At 50.6% G+C, this 16066-nt stretch overlaps 2 protein-coding genes across 2 annotated transcripts; one reads left to right on the top strand and one right to left on the bottom strand.

The window, feature by feature from the left end:
- Positions 1-981: 981 nt before the first annotated feature.
- On the bottom strand, positions 982-2579 carry VOLCADRAFT_92484 (uncharacterized protein; the record flags this gene model as incomplete). Its single annotated transcript, XM_002951824.1, has 2 exons — positions 982-1728; positions 2028-2579. 2 exons carry the CDS (start codon positions 2577-2579, stop codon positions 982-984), a joined length of 1299 nt encoding a protein of 432 aa, XP_002951870.1.
- Positions 2580-7100: 4521 nt separating this feature from the next.
- Positions 7101-15325, top strand: cprA (cysteine protease). The gene is made up of 10 exons (XM_002951915.1): positions 7101-7318; positions 8098-8183; positions 8690-8982; positions 9432-9515; positions 10235-10318; positions 10543-10799; positions 11117-11330; positions 11684-11769; positions 12868-12942; positions 13832-15325. Exons 2-10 carry the CDS (start codon positions 8099-8101, stop codon positions 14628-14630), a joined length of 1977 nt encoding a protein of 658 aa, XP_002951961.1. The 5' UTR covers positions 7101-7318; position 8098; the 3' UTR covers positions 14631-15325.
- The last annotated feature ends 741 nt before the right edge of the window (positions 15326-16066 follow it).

The following is a 16066-nucleotide window of genomic DNA, read 5'->3' as shown; positions in this document are numbered from 1 at the left end:
GCAGAAGTCAATAAATATGTACAGAAACGTAAGATGTGCAAAACATTACATGCGCCTCTCAGAGGTAGCGGGCTGGCTTCTTGGTTTGCCGCTCGCTTGTTGACAGCGCGGGCGCCTGTCAGCTGCGCAACCTCCTCCCCTGCCCCCTCGTCACCACTGCTTTCGCAGTCCTCGCTGCTGCTGCTCTCGGATGGCACCACGTCATCCGCCACGACATCCTGCTCTCCTAGGCGCCATGGTGTACCATGGGGCATACGTATGCGCACATCGGAAGTTATTAATAATTAGGAATGCTCAGAACTTTGGTCCTATAATGCGTTTCGCACTGGGCCTTACGCCCAACTAACAAAACACCGTGTTTTGTTAGTTCTCCACTGCGCTCTACCCGATGGGTCTCGGATACCTGTAAAACTACCCATACGAGCCGAAGGCCCAAGGGCAATATCTCTACTCACAGCTATACTGCATAGCTAACCGGAATGTCACATAATTAGGGCTAGCATCCTTTAATGTTCCGCAACTGTTCGCTCGGAAAACGCACGAGTAATAATAGGAGCTCACTCGAAGAAGATTCTCGTCGCTACTTCTTTATCAATCATATCGTTGTGATTTCCGGACCCGAGAGCCAACTCGCTCCACATGTATGTACGTACTTATGTACTCAAGCCATATCCATCCAGCCTTGCACTCGTGGCGGGGCAGCAGCAGCTCTATCTGTCCGCATGAACGCACAATCCACTTTGGGCTACCATTCTATCTAATTACCTATATAAATACGAATTAATCTGAAGCCAGCCCGCCAATTATATGGATGCAACCTGCACCGCAACCAGCAGCAGTTCACCGTATGTCCTTATTAGGGACATATCGATAATACCAATAAAATATCCATCTTACTTCAAACGTTGGTTAGTGGCTAGCTAGTTAGTTAACCGAATTCAGTGCGCCGGCACCTGGTGCGGAAGTCCTATTGTTTGATGATCATCCCTTGCTACGCGGCAACACCTGACGCTTCGCCACGGCCTCCTTCATGCGGCGACGATGCTCCGCCGAGTTCACGATATCACGAACCAGCTCGACAGCATTCATCCTGCCCAGCACCAGCCGCAAGACAACGCTCTCTGAAACCGCTGGCTCGACACCGCGGCCCAGGTACTGCCGATAAATCACGTCCAGGCGCTTCGCAGCATCCGCTTTTAGACTCGCCAGTTGATATGGATTCTTGGCAATAGCAAAAGGCTCCTCAACTATAACGCCTTCGAACATGCCCTGACCGTACGTTGTGTAAAAGTGGTCCTTATCCTGCTTGATGTGCAAACCCAGCCAGCCCATGGGCAGGGCCAGGCGGACCATGGACACGAACCGCTTGGTGTATCCCTGCTTAAAGAGGCTGTGCACGAGGAAAGAGTCTTGGGATAGCGGCATGTCCTTAGGGAAGCCCTCCTTGGCGTGTAACGCGCGGATTGAGTCCCGAAGGGGCGGCACGTGCGCGTTCTTGTAGTCGTGCCCCTTGATGGTGTTGAAGTAGTCGGTTAGGAGCTGGCTGACGGCATTATAGCGCGACCTGTGGATGCCGAAGATCCACAGGTGTCCAGCATCCACGTCGGCGCGCAAGACCGCCGCGTTGTACCGCGCATCGTCCACGAGAAGGCTGTTGTCCATATCAGTGATGCTGACAAGCCCAATCTCCTTATCCTCCAGTGACAAATCCAACGCGTCCTTAAGGAGCTGCGATGCCCGACAGAAGCGCAATGTCCCGCCAGTGCGTTAATGGGTACAGGGACACTGAAACGTGTGATGTGCTGCTTCATGCAGCAGCACAGCATAGCTAAAAGTAAGAAATGATTAAGAAATTACAGCAAAAGTGTAAAATTTAAGTGCAGCCATGAGCCCTTTTTTTATTTATGCAATGCTACGCAGATAGCTACGTCACCCCTTATTACTAATGCATCGGGTTGTGCATACCAGATGCCTATATGCACAAAGGACGCCATAGATCCCCTCCAGGACAACGCAAAAAAACATACCTTCAGCGCTTGGTAATGCAGCAGATTGTCCTCCTCAACGACCAAGAGGTAATCATAGCCCATGACGTCAAAGCCAAACTTCTTAACGAAGTAGTGGTGAAGGCCCGTGCAAAGGTTAAATTCATGATGAATGTATAATGCATTGAATGATTCTTGAATCTCAACGTCCAGGACATACGGGGTCCCAGCGACACCAAGACCATCTTGAGACATCATCAAATCGAAATTCTCCAGACCCTGGCTCATCAAAAGTGAGGTCAAAGTTGATCTGATGACCTCAGCACGTTCGTAGAACATGTAGACGACGAGGACGTTGCTTTTCTTAAAGTTGGTGGCCCCAAGCCTCGCCTTTGCGGCCTCGTAGTCGGCAAACAAGCCATCCAAATATACTTCGGCTTGTTGAAAGCTGTTACGCGCAGGAGTTAATAACTCTGATGCCGCTTTGAGCTTGCGGCTCAGGCTGACCGCGCACACCCCCGACTGACCGCGGGAAAACACAATCATCACAAGGGCAGCTATAAGCCTGACAGCCGTCTGGCAGCTCGTTGACATGCTAAGAATGCTGCGAGCACCTATCGTCGATGTTCGGTCGATGGTTCAGCACCACTCTCTCTGAAAACGGCACAGATGTGGCCCTGTCCAGTCTGTCCTCGGAAAGGCGAGGAAATCATCAGGATTGATGAGAAAGGTCATGGAAGATTTAGCTTTAGCTTGTGCCATCTTTATTCTCCATTACTGCCGAATGTGCGGCAGTTGAAATCACAGCTTAGTCGTACACCACCAGCAAGGCAGCCTAACCGTGCAGGTAAATTACACGCTGTCCCTTTAGTTTGATATTCTTAGTTCAAAAGATGCTCGTCATTAAATGTCGCGTTATTGTCGCTCCGCTTCGACAGCTGTAGTTACGCATGTATGTTGGAGCATATCGGTCTTCGTCGATTTGGCGTTCAACGTATCTGCCGTGCTTCGAAACATCAAAATGGATCTGTAAGCAACCAATCGTGCATGCTTAAGGCCCTCTTAAGCCAGAAGGCTTAAACCAGAAAGCGAACGCGGGCCATCGCGGAGCCATCCAGTGCCCAGCAGCTGCAGGCGCGTTTACGGCTACGAGCCAAACTATTTATGACGGAGATTCCACGATGGAACCTATGCACCCGAAAGTTACAGTCCGTGCACGGACGCACGTGCGTCCGCTGCCAACGCCTTCTTGCACGTGCAACGGTCAACGTGCAGTGAAGTGCAATGCAGGGCAGGGAGCAGCTGCCGACCTGCAGGTCGGAATCACAGCAAACAACACAGTGAATAAAAACCCAAATGCGACCGGATTACCCCCCGCAGAATACGCCCCCCCCGGATGATCAGTTAATCACTACCCGGAATCCACTTGTCAGGCAGCTGCAGTGCGGCCCGCGGTGGCCATCATGCGCGTGCCGGCTGTCTTCTATCTTGCAAAAGCCGTCTGTAGAGCCGCCAAAATGTTTTACCGTCTCTAGATAGATCCTGCCCTGGAATGTGAGGTTTAGGTCCGTAGTCGTACAGTACGGACGGCGGTCCCTAAACCATTTACAGACGTCCATGCATCCCAATCATCGGTTGCCGTACCTAACTAAAACAACCCGCTTCTACCGCCACTGATGCGCACCAAAAGGGAACCAACGTAAAGGGGAAATCAATAAAAGCAGCAGCGATTAATAACAAATAGAAAAGCGTACGCACACAGATCAAGGCGATCAAGTCGCACTGCGGCAAGGGAATGAATAAGTCCATCGCGTGGTGGAAGCGTGCATGTGGACAAGACAAGGGCGTACAAGGGTGTACAGATCTATCTGTGTGCTTATCGATCTGTGACTGTCTGTCTGTGTGTGTGTGTCTATGTGGGTTCGACAGGAAAGGCATGTATGTGCAAGTCGAAATTAAACACTATCAGACAACGGATATCAGAGATAGAAGCAAACAATCGCATCGTGACGGATAATCATCACATCATGAGCAGTGTTTTTTTTTCATTTCTGCCGGTTAATTTTCCAGTCCGAACGGAGGAATAGGTTTTTAGTCGCGGGAATAAAGGTATTCCGAATCTGTAAGGCGCTGGGGGTCCCTCCGGCCCCCCAGACCCCCCCCGATGAGTTACAGTTTAGTTCGTGCAATCGCCGGGTTTGGGAATGTCGCAACACGCGCACACCAATCTCTCAAGCGCTGATCGAATAGAGTTCGTTCACATTCGTTCGTCTTGCATCACGTTGAAAGATAACACTACACGACTTTCCAGGTTGCAGAAGTAATGATGCATAGCAGCAATGAACCGGAACCACCAAACGCAACCTGTTTCCTGGCCCATCGCGATTGTATCCATATGAGGAACATTGATGTTTGGCCCGCTCGCTGTTGACAACCGGAGTGGCGTCATTGTCGTCGGCTGGCTGCAGCATTGCGTCCACATTGCCTACGACCCCTACACCGTCTTCATTAACGTCGCTAATGGCTTCAGTGAAATTTAGTATCTGCTTTAATGGCCTTCAATGCTTTGGGAGCTTCGGTTCCGAATGTTTTGCAGCGTTTGGTCCGGTCAGAAACAGTCCGATTCCTCGTTGACTTTCGGGCGTGAGCTTCCTAACAGTATCCATGGCAGTAAAGTACTATGATATGGGTAACATATATGTCTCCTGTAAGATTCTAGCGGCTTTGGCATGGACAGTCCATTTTTGGCTGGAGGAATGAACTTGTACGGTTGGAACGGGCCTCTGGCCTTCCCTTTGGTTGCGCTTTTGGCTGTCTAGATGACTTGCGCTGTCTCATTTGGGTGGGAGACTACTTTGTCATACGTTCGTTTCAAGTGCAGTGTGCGTCCAGCTGGTCCGCTGGCTCTACTCTTCGTCAGTCTGGAGGCCACTGTAGCAACACCACACACACGCACACACATGCGCCTAGCCGACTTTAGGTTTTACAGGCATAGAGTCTTCCCAGACTATAATGGCTGCATTTTGACGTGATTTTCGTGCAATGACAGTCGTCTAACCCGATACCCAACTCTCATGGTTTGTCGGGGTCGAACAGACAACTTCAAGATCGTAACGGATTATAAGTGCATTCCCCGTACCTGCAAATCGCCCAATACAAGCCGAGAGCTTAAGGGCTGGTCGCCTATAAGCACCATCCTACTCCGCACTTCGGACAAAGCAAGTGAGTAAGGATACTAACGACCAAATGGAACAATAGTGTTGCGGTGGGACCATATACGGTCCAGCACCCTTGCCAGGCGTTCAGGTTCCCACTTCATAGCGTCCCTTCCATGCTCAAAGCGTGGGAAATGCATAGCAGATCTGATTTTGTCGTACACCGGACAGCCCAGCAAAATTTGCTTCTCATCTTCAACATGGCTATCAGTGCCGCAGCAGGGACATACTCGCTCCTCCCTAGGTATATAACGCCGTCCCTTGCGTGCTCTGTTAGCCGCCTAAAGCTTAAACTGATGCAATGGAATGGCTTGCGGTTCACTGAACTCAGACATTTGTAGTGGCTGGCCGCCGAAAACTTCGCGCGCACTTGTCGTTGATGTGTTTGCCGTATTGTGTACCAGCTACTACATGGCCTTACTTACGATATGGTGCAGATTTGTTTACGAAGCGCTACCAGTGATTTCAAGTTTGTGAAGTTTCGGCAGTGCATGGGAGTCCGCTGGGTTTTTGTTATGAGTGCGCCAAAGTTCTGCCCGCGGGGAAATGTTGATAGTTCAAGCAGAACTTGGGCATATCACAGCGTGAAGAGACCTCGGTACTGGTTCTGGTGCGAACTAGTATGGACGAGCCATCGCTTGTATCCTGTTGTATCCATGCCAAGGACTTGCCTTTTTCCTTTGCTCTACCCCTTAACCTATATTAAGTTTATCGAGGAGATTGCTCTGTATCCGCTGCCAAGTTTTAGCACTGCATGCGCGTTACCTTGCCTGATTGTTCTTCTCCGCATTTCTAGGGTGGGCGGTTGGTTCGGCAAAATGCCATCCATTCCATTGCATTTTGTTGGATGCGTGTATGTACAAGCCCGGGACGCAGGTCCCAGTTTTATTCAGATGAAGGCCCGGCCATACGCAGGTATGGATTTCTGAGCTATGAACCAGCTATGCCCACCTCCCGCCTTTGGGCGCGGTGGGGAGGCCAAATATGTGGAGTATGCTTCGCTAAGGTGGAACGCACTTCCGCTACCCACTGACAAATATTCTACCAAAGATTATCAAGAATTGAAATTGTGTTCTCTGGTTCGGTCCTTAACTTTGTAAGGTCCACCACATCCAGGTCGACTCGCAAGAACCAAACGTAGGTACGCAAGCTATAGGATATATAGGATATATGACTTCTGTAGCAGTGCGGCATTCGAACGACGAACTCGACCGAAAGTAGTCGCAAGCCGCAAGCTTACTAATATCATTATTGGTTAGACCTGAATTCATAGTCAGCAAATATAAACATGTTTTAATTAATTACAGCAGAGCTAAAATAAGCCGAGGTGGACGAACCTACGACCGACAGTAGGCCACAGAGCCACATTGTGCATTCACCAATTTAATATTTTAACACAAGAGCAGATGCACAAAATAATAAGCAGTGCTCAGCAGTAATTATGCCATCTGTCATATTAAGTTCGGACAACAGGCGGGCGGTCCAATCGATCGCCCACAGTCCTTCGGCAGCTACGACGAAACGACCTGCCGGGTGCATTGCGATAGGTCAATACGTGCAGCTACACATCGCGCCCTGCGACAGCTTTGTTTCATCGCTTCATGGAGCTTCGTCCCGATATTTGCTGAAGGCTAGAAGGTCGCAAATCCTTATCAGTGTGAGGACCCCTCCTATTAGGTAGATGGTGGGATTGAACCTGACTGAACTCATCAACTGCAATTTCATCAGCTTCTCAGCGGATGCGCGGGCCCCATCACAATGTTCTGCTACGGAGAGCGAGCGAGCGCCCTTCATCGGCCCTTCTTGCGGGGATGACGGAGCGCAGCTATGTGTACGGCGTATGCAGTACAGCAAGTAACTCCGTTAGATATGAGTGACAGTGCTAGCTAAGTGAGAGTAACATTTCCTCGCTTACCCTTGCAAGCAACACTTCTTTGTGTGATGGGGTTCTGGTAGGTCGCACAATCAAGGTGCTGATCGGCGCGTGTGAGCAGCGCGCAACCAGGGGTGCAACGGGAAAGACGACGGGCGCGACGGAAGCCTCCAATTGGCTTGAAGTCGTCTACACATAAATAATTCAAATTGGAGCGCTGCTGTATTTCCCAACAGTGGCTTACGGTAGGTGCATCAGCAGCAGGGGGAATGCAAAGCTCAACGAACGCAGTACGTGGGGTCCTATGCATCCGGGGGCATTTAGCATGATGACATCGTAAGTTTGGTTATCTGTTAAGCTGGGTACCTGTAATAGTCCTCACTGCTTGCTTGGATTTAAGCAGTGTCGGACCTTGTCCAGCAGCTTAATTTGCGAGAGGCCTGAATAGTTCGCCTACCCTGTTGCTGACGCATGAACTTGAGCCGTTCAGATCCCCACCTTGTTTTAACGAAGTATCCATGGATTACTATATTAGCTATCCTACCTATTCACACGTAGGCTTAATAACATCTATACTTATCCTTGGGTTACTCCGTTTACCTGAGGGCGTGTTTCCATTGGGAATTAACGTCACGGTGCGGCAACGCCTTCACGTTGGTAATCGATGATCTTTAAATGTCCAGCAGTACTCTTTTTCCCATTTTCCACGGAATGGCAATTGAATTACTTCAATCCGTTCCTTAATCAAGACCGTTGAAACATTCCCGTGGATTCGCGGCGCGATTGGTGCGGATAAAAAATACCTTAACCCGCAATGTTGATCCTATCATATCTAGCACCACTATCATATCTAGAATTGAACACCATATGGTGCTGGTGTTCAATTCTAGAATTGAACACCATATGGTGCTGGTGTTCAATTCTAGATATGATAGTCCGAATCTGTGCAATTGGCCCCAGAAGTCTCCTACTCTGCAACATCAACGTCATCAACAATAACAACAATATACATGCTGGCATGCAGGATGGCCGGCGCCCTGGTATTCTCAGCTTGGATTTCGGTCCTCTTACTGCTGGCGGCAGATGCACCTCAAACCTTTGCGGCAATCGGTAAGGCGGCAGGCAGCTGTACTTGGCGCGCAGTCAAATGGGAGATAGGAGGATGCACATGTGAATGTGTTAAATGCATTTGCATGGCAGCCAGCGAGCTCGAAGCACAATCTTGGCCACCTTTTCCCCTGTTCGACTTTCACTAGCATCAATCATGAGTGGTGGCGTGCTGGCTTTGCAGAGTGCTAGGAGTATTTGTGCGCCTCCCTGCCGGATGTATATATATATGCCGTACATACATACATACATGATGAGCATCATGATGCATGGCCATGGCGGGAATGCAGCAAACGAACAAAAACGGAAGCCTTGCCCCCATGCATGGAAAAAGGCCCTCGAGAGCAACTTCAAAACGTCTTTTCACTTCCATCATTACTTGAATTCGTTATGCATGTTGCCGCAGTGGTGGCACTAGTAGCCCTCTTACCCATCCTTCGTCCACGGCATGCGTCACATGTGTGCCAGCAACGAAATTGCCGTACATTTTGCCGTAATTTGCCGTGCAGATTGCCCAGTGGTCCCTGGCTACACCTTCTACCCGCGAGTGCAGGAGGTGCCCGGGTCGCTGAACCTTTCTTCCCCCACCTCTAATGCCAGCAGCATGACGCCTGCCAGCATCGCAGCCGCTTGCGACCAAACACAGTTCTGTAACGGCTTCCATACCAGCGGGTCGCTCAAGCTGCTCCCCATGGCGCCGGTTCTCTCTCCTGTGATGAACGGCACTAGTACAGGCAACAACGAGTCGTCCTGTGTTGGAATCTATTACTCCAATCGCACACTCTCTGGACTTAGCTTGCCGGTGCGTGAGCTTGAGCTTGAGCTTGAAACGGAAACTGAAATCTGCTTCTGCGAGTGTGTGTGCTCTAAATTTATACATATGGTGCCATGCATCCCCCTCGCTCTCGCCCACTGAATCCGTTGGAGCGGCAGTTGGAGCGGCAGTCGTACGGTCACCGATCGGCGCAGCAGCAGCAGCCAAGCATGCATGCAACACCTTTCAATTACGGATAGAAACTAACAGTTTCGTAATGAGTTATTTTGCGCCGATACAGTAGGGGCATGAGCGGCTGATGCATAATAACTGGCACGATAGCGCCATCCAGAAGCAGCAGCTCGCGACAACGAAAAGCATGCGTGTATCCGACACTAAGCGGTTATTAAGCGGTACCGCCTACATGCATACCTATGCTGCCAGGCGCTGCTGGTGACGATGCGTATGCGTGTGCCTTGCCAAAAATAATCCCACAGGATGGCTTGAGCTTTGAGACCGTCCGTCAGACCGGAGAACAAAAAGTGCAGGGCATGATGGCCACGATCGCTGTGGCGGAAACGGTATGGTGGGTTGTCGGCGTGAGGTATACCCCCGATGTTCATCTTTGCGCTAATCAGTGCTTTATGCACCCAGAAAATGACGAAGCCCGTGACGGGTGGGATATTTGTGCCATGTAGACATATAAGTGTATGTGTAAAACATATATCACACAGGGTGATGATCGCATATTAATAGATAGGACCGAGGAATATAGATCGTGCATAGATTCATAATATAGAATGGTTGTAGTAGCTGGCCGCTGAAAATACAAGCTCTCGAGATGCTGGTCGAGCGCTTCGCGCGTATACATAGTTAGTATGTGTGCCGTGCTGTGAGGCTGGCTTTCAGCTACTACGATGATCTACGATGGTCGTGCCATGGTAAAATTATTAGGCCTGAAGATGAATTATCTATAGACATGACTCCGCCGATCCTCCATTTTACAGGAGATGCATGTGAAATTATTTATAGGCTCGGCGCTATGAATGCTATGCCTCAGGGTGGGCACCATCTGTAGTATTCTGGGTATCACGGGATGTAGCATCCGCCGATCGGTTCTTTTCCTGCGATAAGACGTAATACAACACCTACCAAACTATATAACTCCATAAATGCATGGCGCATTGTAATTATCGCCTACCTTTGAACCTTTTTGCCTGCCTCCTCTCGCTGGCCCCCGCTGGGCTGCTGCTGCCGCGATCACGATCACGATCACGATCGCGCCGCGACGTCGCACCAGGTGGCATCAATGTTCAAGGACCAGGGCGTTGACGACCTGACCAAACTGCCAGAAAGCATCTTGCTTCAAGCTGTAGCATCCACCGTGAGTAGTTAACTTTGTGATATATTTATAGCTAGCGTGTAGGACGTAGCTGGCCGCTGAAAAGGCCTCCCCTCTCACCATGCACACGTAGCACACTCTCTCACACACACACTCGCTCACGCATTGTGCCTTCTTGTGCGAACAAAATGGGAAGTCCTCACTTTGCTTGTTTGGCGTTTGCGTGCCCTACTTCTCATCCTCACTGCAACTTTTTTTTGCAACAGGTGGCAGCTATCAGTCGCGAAGGCAACAGCAGCAACTCTAACTCCTCAGACTCCATCACATCCGACGGCTTACTCTCAGCCCTGCTGTATCCAGTCTGGGACTCAAGATCCGTTAATGGCAGTAACTACATCAGCCCAGTCAAGGACCAGGGCGGGTGCGGCTCGTGCGTTGCATTTGCGGTAACCGGTGCTGCGGAGGCGGCCGTCGCAGCTGCGAGGAAGACGACTGTAAACAGCAATGACTACTCCGAGCAATGGTGAGCGAGCTATGATGCATGATATGCATGAACAAACATTATAATCATATCTGGGCTGCGGTAGCGCTACCAAGTGGCAATGGGATGGGAACGGCTGCTGCTGCTGCTGCTGCTGCTGCTGCTGCTGCTGCTGTCGGGAAAAGGTTCGTGACGCATCATATATTTGACTCCGTCACTAAAGAGATTGAGCCACCCACCTACTGCTCCTTACCGCTAAAAGGGCTTAAGTGTGTGCGCACATCACCACTACCTTTCTTCTTGGTGCCTCGCTCCTCGCTTTGCTTATCTTTTGGGTCGTCATTTAAACTCCTCCACAGGCTTTTCTTTTGCAACGGCATGTCCTCAGCTGCCTTTCCAAACTGCGACTCCGGTTGGTTTGCAACCGCGGCAGCGAAAGTTGTCGTCACCAAGAATATCCCGTACGAACTCAATTATCCATACACTGGTTCACGAGGCTGCGCACTTGGATCGCCACCAGAGCGGCGAGCCGAGGGCGGTTTCAAAGATACCGCGTACACTGATATCACACAGGTGGGTTTCCGTCCACACGAGCATGCAGCGTACATAGTCGTAAGATCGGAAGAGCGGTAACCACCTGACGCCGTGTTCCACCATTCCTGTGTTACACCGCTAAGCCTGGCAGGATTAGGAAAATCAGCAGCTTATTAAACAACAAAAAAAGATCTAAAGGCCAAAGACATGCGGCGGGATTTGCACATTCCGCCGTGTTGCTACCACATGCCGCCATTTCAGTGTGGCAAGTGCTTGCTGGCATGCATGCATACGCGATGCACACCACATTTCCGCCAACCTTGCCGCATTACCATGATTACATGATTTGCCAGTCAATAATGAACTCGAACTTCCGTGCCAATGATATGTAGGCAAAGCAGCATATTCGTATGTACGGGGCTGTGACTTCATATTTTGCCGTATACGGAGACTTTTTCCGATGGAGAGCATCCTCACCGTAAGTGCCGTAACTTCGTACCACATCCGTACAAGTCCTTTGCTATCTATGTAAAGTGGTCAACCTAATGGCGAAAAAGAGGATGTGATGTGCGCGCACATGCACGCGCGTGCAAGTGAGACGACGTATGTGTGCGTGTGTGTAAGTATATACATATATATCATATATATATATATATGGTCAGCTCGCAAGTAAATCATATCCCAGATCCCCTCCATCCATCGACTAGGGGCGCTTTGCCTTCCACCATAGGAAGGATTTGCGACCTTAAGAGATCTCGATCCCGGGATCTCCCGGGGCCATTGGTGCGTGCTCTACCAGTAGTGCCTGACCAGGAATGGATTTGGGCCGCTGTTGATCCGTCAGATTTCGTTGGATGCCGGTGGTGGGTGCGGAACCTGAGCGATCCACTGAGAAGTTGACTAGGGTGACTGGATGAGGGTACCCCCAAATACCGGGGAAGGCAGGGGTTTCGCCGGGTAGCTGCCACGGGTGAAGATATGGCCCCCCGTCCTACACATCATACTTATCTATGTATGCGTGTGTGTATGCGTGGTAGGAGGTTGCCGAAAGAGGCGAGCATGGGAAGCCGAACAAAAATAACGCTCTGTTTATATATATAAATTTACTAGGATTTTACAAGTCCGTTAAAACCGGGGGCCCATGGACGGAATGTATGTGCGTGGATGTGCCTGTATGCTTGCGTGTATGTATGTATGCGTGTGGTGGCGTGTGCATGGAAATGTTTATTACGCCTTGACTCTCGGTGCCCTCCAAAGCAGCCGAGTAGCGTTAGGTGGGTACGTGTTGCACGTGACTTGAGAGGTTCGGTTCTTGCTTTCTAGCTCCGGCTGGCTCGTCTGTGTTCAGGGATGGGGCCCTATCTAACATACGGGGTACCGGTGCGATCTATCGACGGTTACCCTAAAGTTTACAGGCACCCTAGCTACGTATACCCCTGCTGCCGCAAATTAGCTGTGTAGGTGCCTCTGTCTACATTATCCCATATTTCTGCGTGGCGACATTGTTTTTTGTTGTCTCTAAAACACTTGCCTATGTCATGCTGCCAACATACACGCACGGGAATGCATTTTGCAGGCCATATGCTTGGGATGGCATTAGCGCGCTAGCTGGCTATCATCAAGTCCTTGTCGTCGGCTATAATGATATCGGGTGAGTGCAATCGCGAGCCAGCAAATCGATACGGCGGTCAGCTGCGTCGCCGGATTAAACTGGGATGATGATACACATGCCTGATTACGTTGAAGGTTGAAGAATGTTGGATATCGGCTGCACATGACATTCAAATTTTGGATCGGGTATACATGACACTTAAAATTTGATATACGTCACAATTGAATGCGCGCCCAGTGTACGAGTGCGCCTAATGATGGCATCTGGGGGTACCTGAGGGTGAATCGGACGAACATCTCATTACGTGCATGCCAGTGGATGGACGGTTTTGGAAGACTGGCAAGTTGGCAACTTGCCAGTGGCAACATGGATAGGGCCTGCAGGCCTATACCTGCGAGAACAGTTATATATGGCGGTGTCAACAGCGAGTCCCAACCATTTCACCTCTGGCCCCCTTTTTAATACACGCCGGGGGCTATAGTCCTGAAGTAATCTTCACTTGTTTTAGGGTCGGCAGTGCAGGTCGGCCGACAGGGGGGCGGTATAACTCATCAAAGTGACAACAAAGTTAGTTGCACCAGTTACTTTTTAACTGATCGACCGTTGTCGATGACCGTCCTGGAATATGGTGTGGGGCTGGTGACTGGGAATTTCCTGGTGGTCCTTGGCTGACCCCTGCCTGTGGGTACTTTCGGTAGTTACGTATACCTGTGTATGTCGTGTTCACCGTGGTGTGCGTATCACGTCGGATAGAAAAACGATCTGTCAATAAGCAACATGGCTTAATCTGTACCACCCAGCCAGCCATACATACCGCCATAAAATTTGCCGTACTGGCAGCCCCGATGAGGCGTCTGCTTTCCTTATCACATAGATCCAACACACGTATAACCCCAAACCTACATCATCCCCATCTGATGTTATGTAGGTCGTACTGGATTGTTAAGAACAGCTGGGGCACCCGCTGGGGAGACAATGGTTTCATCCGCATCTCGTACAGTGCCAATGTCGGCTTCATGTCAGGTTATGTTGGCAGTATCATTGGACTTCGATGGGAGGCAGCACCTCCACCACCGTGGCCACTTCCGTCACCACCATTGGTATCACCACCACCGCCATCACCATCACCGCCATCATCACCACCGCCTCCACCACCACCAACATGCCAGAAGTCAGCCAGCTACTACTGGAACGAGGCAACGAACCCGCTTGGACCCAATCGTTGCAACCCTGCCGGACGGGGCTGTGAATGTGATGGACTGCGCACTTGTTCCTCTTATGGCTGGTGTCAAGGAATTTCCAGACCATCCCCGCCCCTACGATCACCACCACCATCACCACCGCCTCCAGCAGCATGCCAGAAGTCAGCCAGCTACTACTGGAACGAGGCAACGAACCCGCTTGGACCCAATCGTTGCAACCCTGCCGGACGGGGCTGTGAATGTGATGGACTGCGCACTTGTTCCTCTTATGGCTGGTGTCAAGGAATTTCCAGACCAACTTCGCCACCGCCTCCAGCAGCATGCCAGAAGTCAGCCAGCTACTACTGGAACGAGGCAAAGAACCCGCTTGGACCCAATCGTTGCAACCCTGCCGGACGGGGCTGTGAATGTGATGGACTGCGCACTTGTTCTCAATATGGCTGGTGTCAAGGAACTGCACGAACCCGGCGTGCCCTGCGTTCGTTTTTGAGCAACTTGAGCAACGGCAATCGTAGGGTCAATTAACCCCAGCAATCCTGCGAATGACTGCGGGTGCATCGGCAGCAGCAGGAGGGTCATGGACAGTGCCAGAAGTTTGCATGCTTCTTTACTCCAGCCGCAGTAGTCAAGTGCTACTTGGAGCTGGCCCACGATACATGAATTGGCCATTGTTGTGTATGTCCAAAAGGTACTTAAACTGATGCCCCGTTTTCCTCAGGTTCGACTCGCGAGGCCTTGCAGGCATCTTGTCAAGTGTCAGTTGTGAGTCCGAGTGGGGTGGTAGAAAATAAGATGTCGGAAGTGCCAAGCTTCAGCCTAGCTGGCAGCAGACAACGGACTGGCCTTTCGTGCCTCAAATACCTACCTTGCCACGCAGGCAGGGACGAAGACACATTTTGCTGCATGATTATGTATATTAGGTTAGGGACTACTGCTAAGGCACAGACCTTTAACCCCGGGAGATTTCGGGATCGAGACCTGTTAGAGTCGGAAATCCTCTGATGGTGGAAGGTTGAGTTGCCTTGGTCGATGGACGGTGGTGACCTGGGATATAGTGATCTTGCGAATTATCTAGGATTGAAGTTGGGCCACCGTCGATCTGGCAGATTCCGTTGGATGCTGGTGGTGGGTGCGGAACCTGAGCGATCCACTGAGAAGTTGACTAGAGTGACTGGATGAGGGTGCCCCGAAATACCGGGGAAGGCAGGGTCTGCCGTGTAGCGGCCGCAGGGTGAAGGTATGACCCCCTGTCCCACACATCATACGTGCTGTGGACGTTGTATGTATGGCAGCTTGCTTAATGAGCAAGAACTGCAGCCTTGCTGTATGTATGTCCTGACGATGCAATCGATCTAAGCAGGACTTTATTACTGTGACTGCAATTGGATATATAGTGGGATTGTAGCACCATGGATATAAATTGGTAATGGACCTGAAGTCATGATAAAACACAGCGAATAATTATCGCTTAGGCGACAGCTTATAGTTGCATGAGCTGACCTGAGATTGTACACGGGCCCATCGGACGTGCACCATTTGAACGTGCTGTTGGCAACTAGCTGCGAATCGTGCCTTGCTGGAAAGCCCCGTGAGCAGAGTGGATCTGTGAGTTTTGCATGCTGCACAAGGTGGAAGATGAGCATCATGTTCTTTTTGAATGCCCAGCTTATTCTGCTGCTGAGAGCTGGTCAGCAGGGTGAGTGGATCAATATCATTTTCCATCTTAATGTGGATCGAATGTAAAGCGAATAAATCGTCATGTTTGCTTTTTGGTTGATGTGGCCAGGGCGTGGCTTCTGTGGTGGGCTTAAGGGGCAGGTACAGCCCGCCTGCGCTTTGTGGATGGGAGCCACAGGTGAGCTGCCAATTGTGGCTGCCTGTGCAGTCGATTGGGGAGGATCGAGTCCTCCTGTGCTAGGAGTGGAATGGGGGTCAGCTTAGCAGCTCTGGGATGAGGAATG

The sequence above is a fragment of the Volvox carteri genome, assembly GCF_000143455.1.
Source record: "Volvox carteri f. nagariensis unplaced genomic scaffold VOLCAscaffold_26, whole genome shotgun sequence".
NCBI lineage: Eukaryota > Viridiplantae > Chlorophyta > Chlorophyceae > Chlamydomonadales > Volvocaceae > Volvox > Volvox carteri.
Note: the sequence above shows the minus strand (reverse complement) of the source record. Positions and strands in the feature narration are given on the sequence as shown.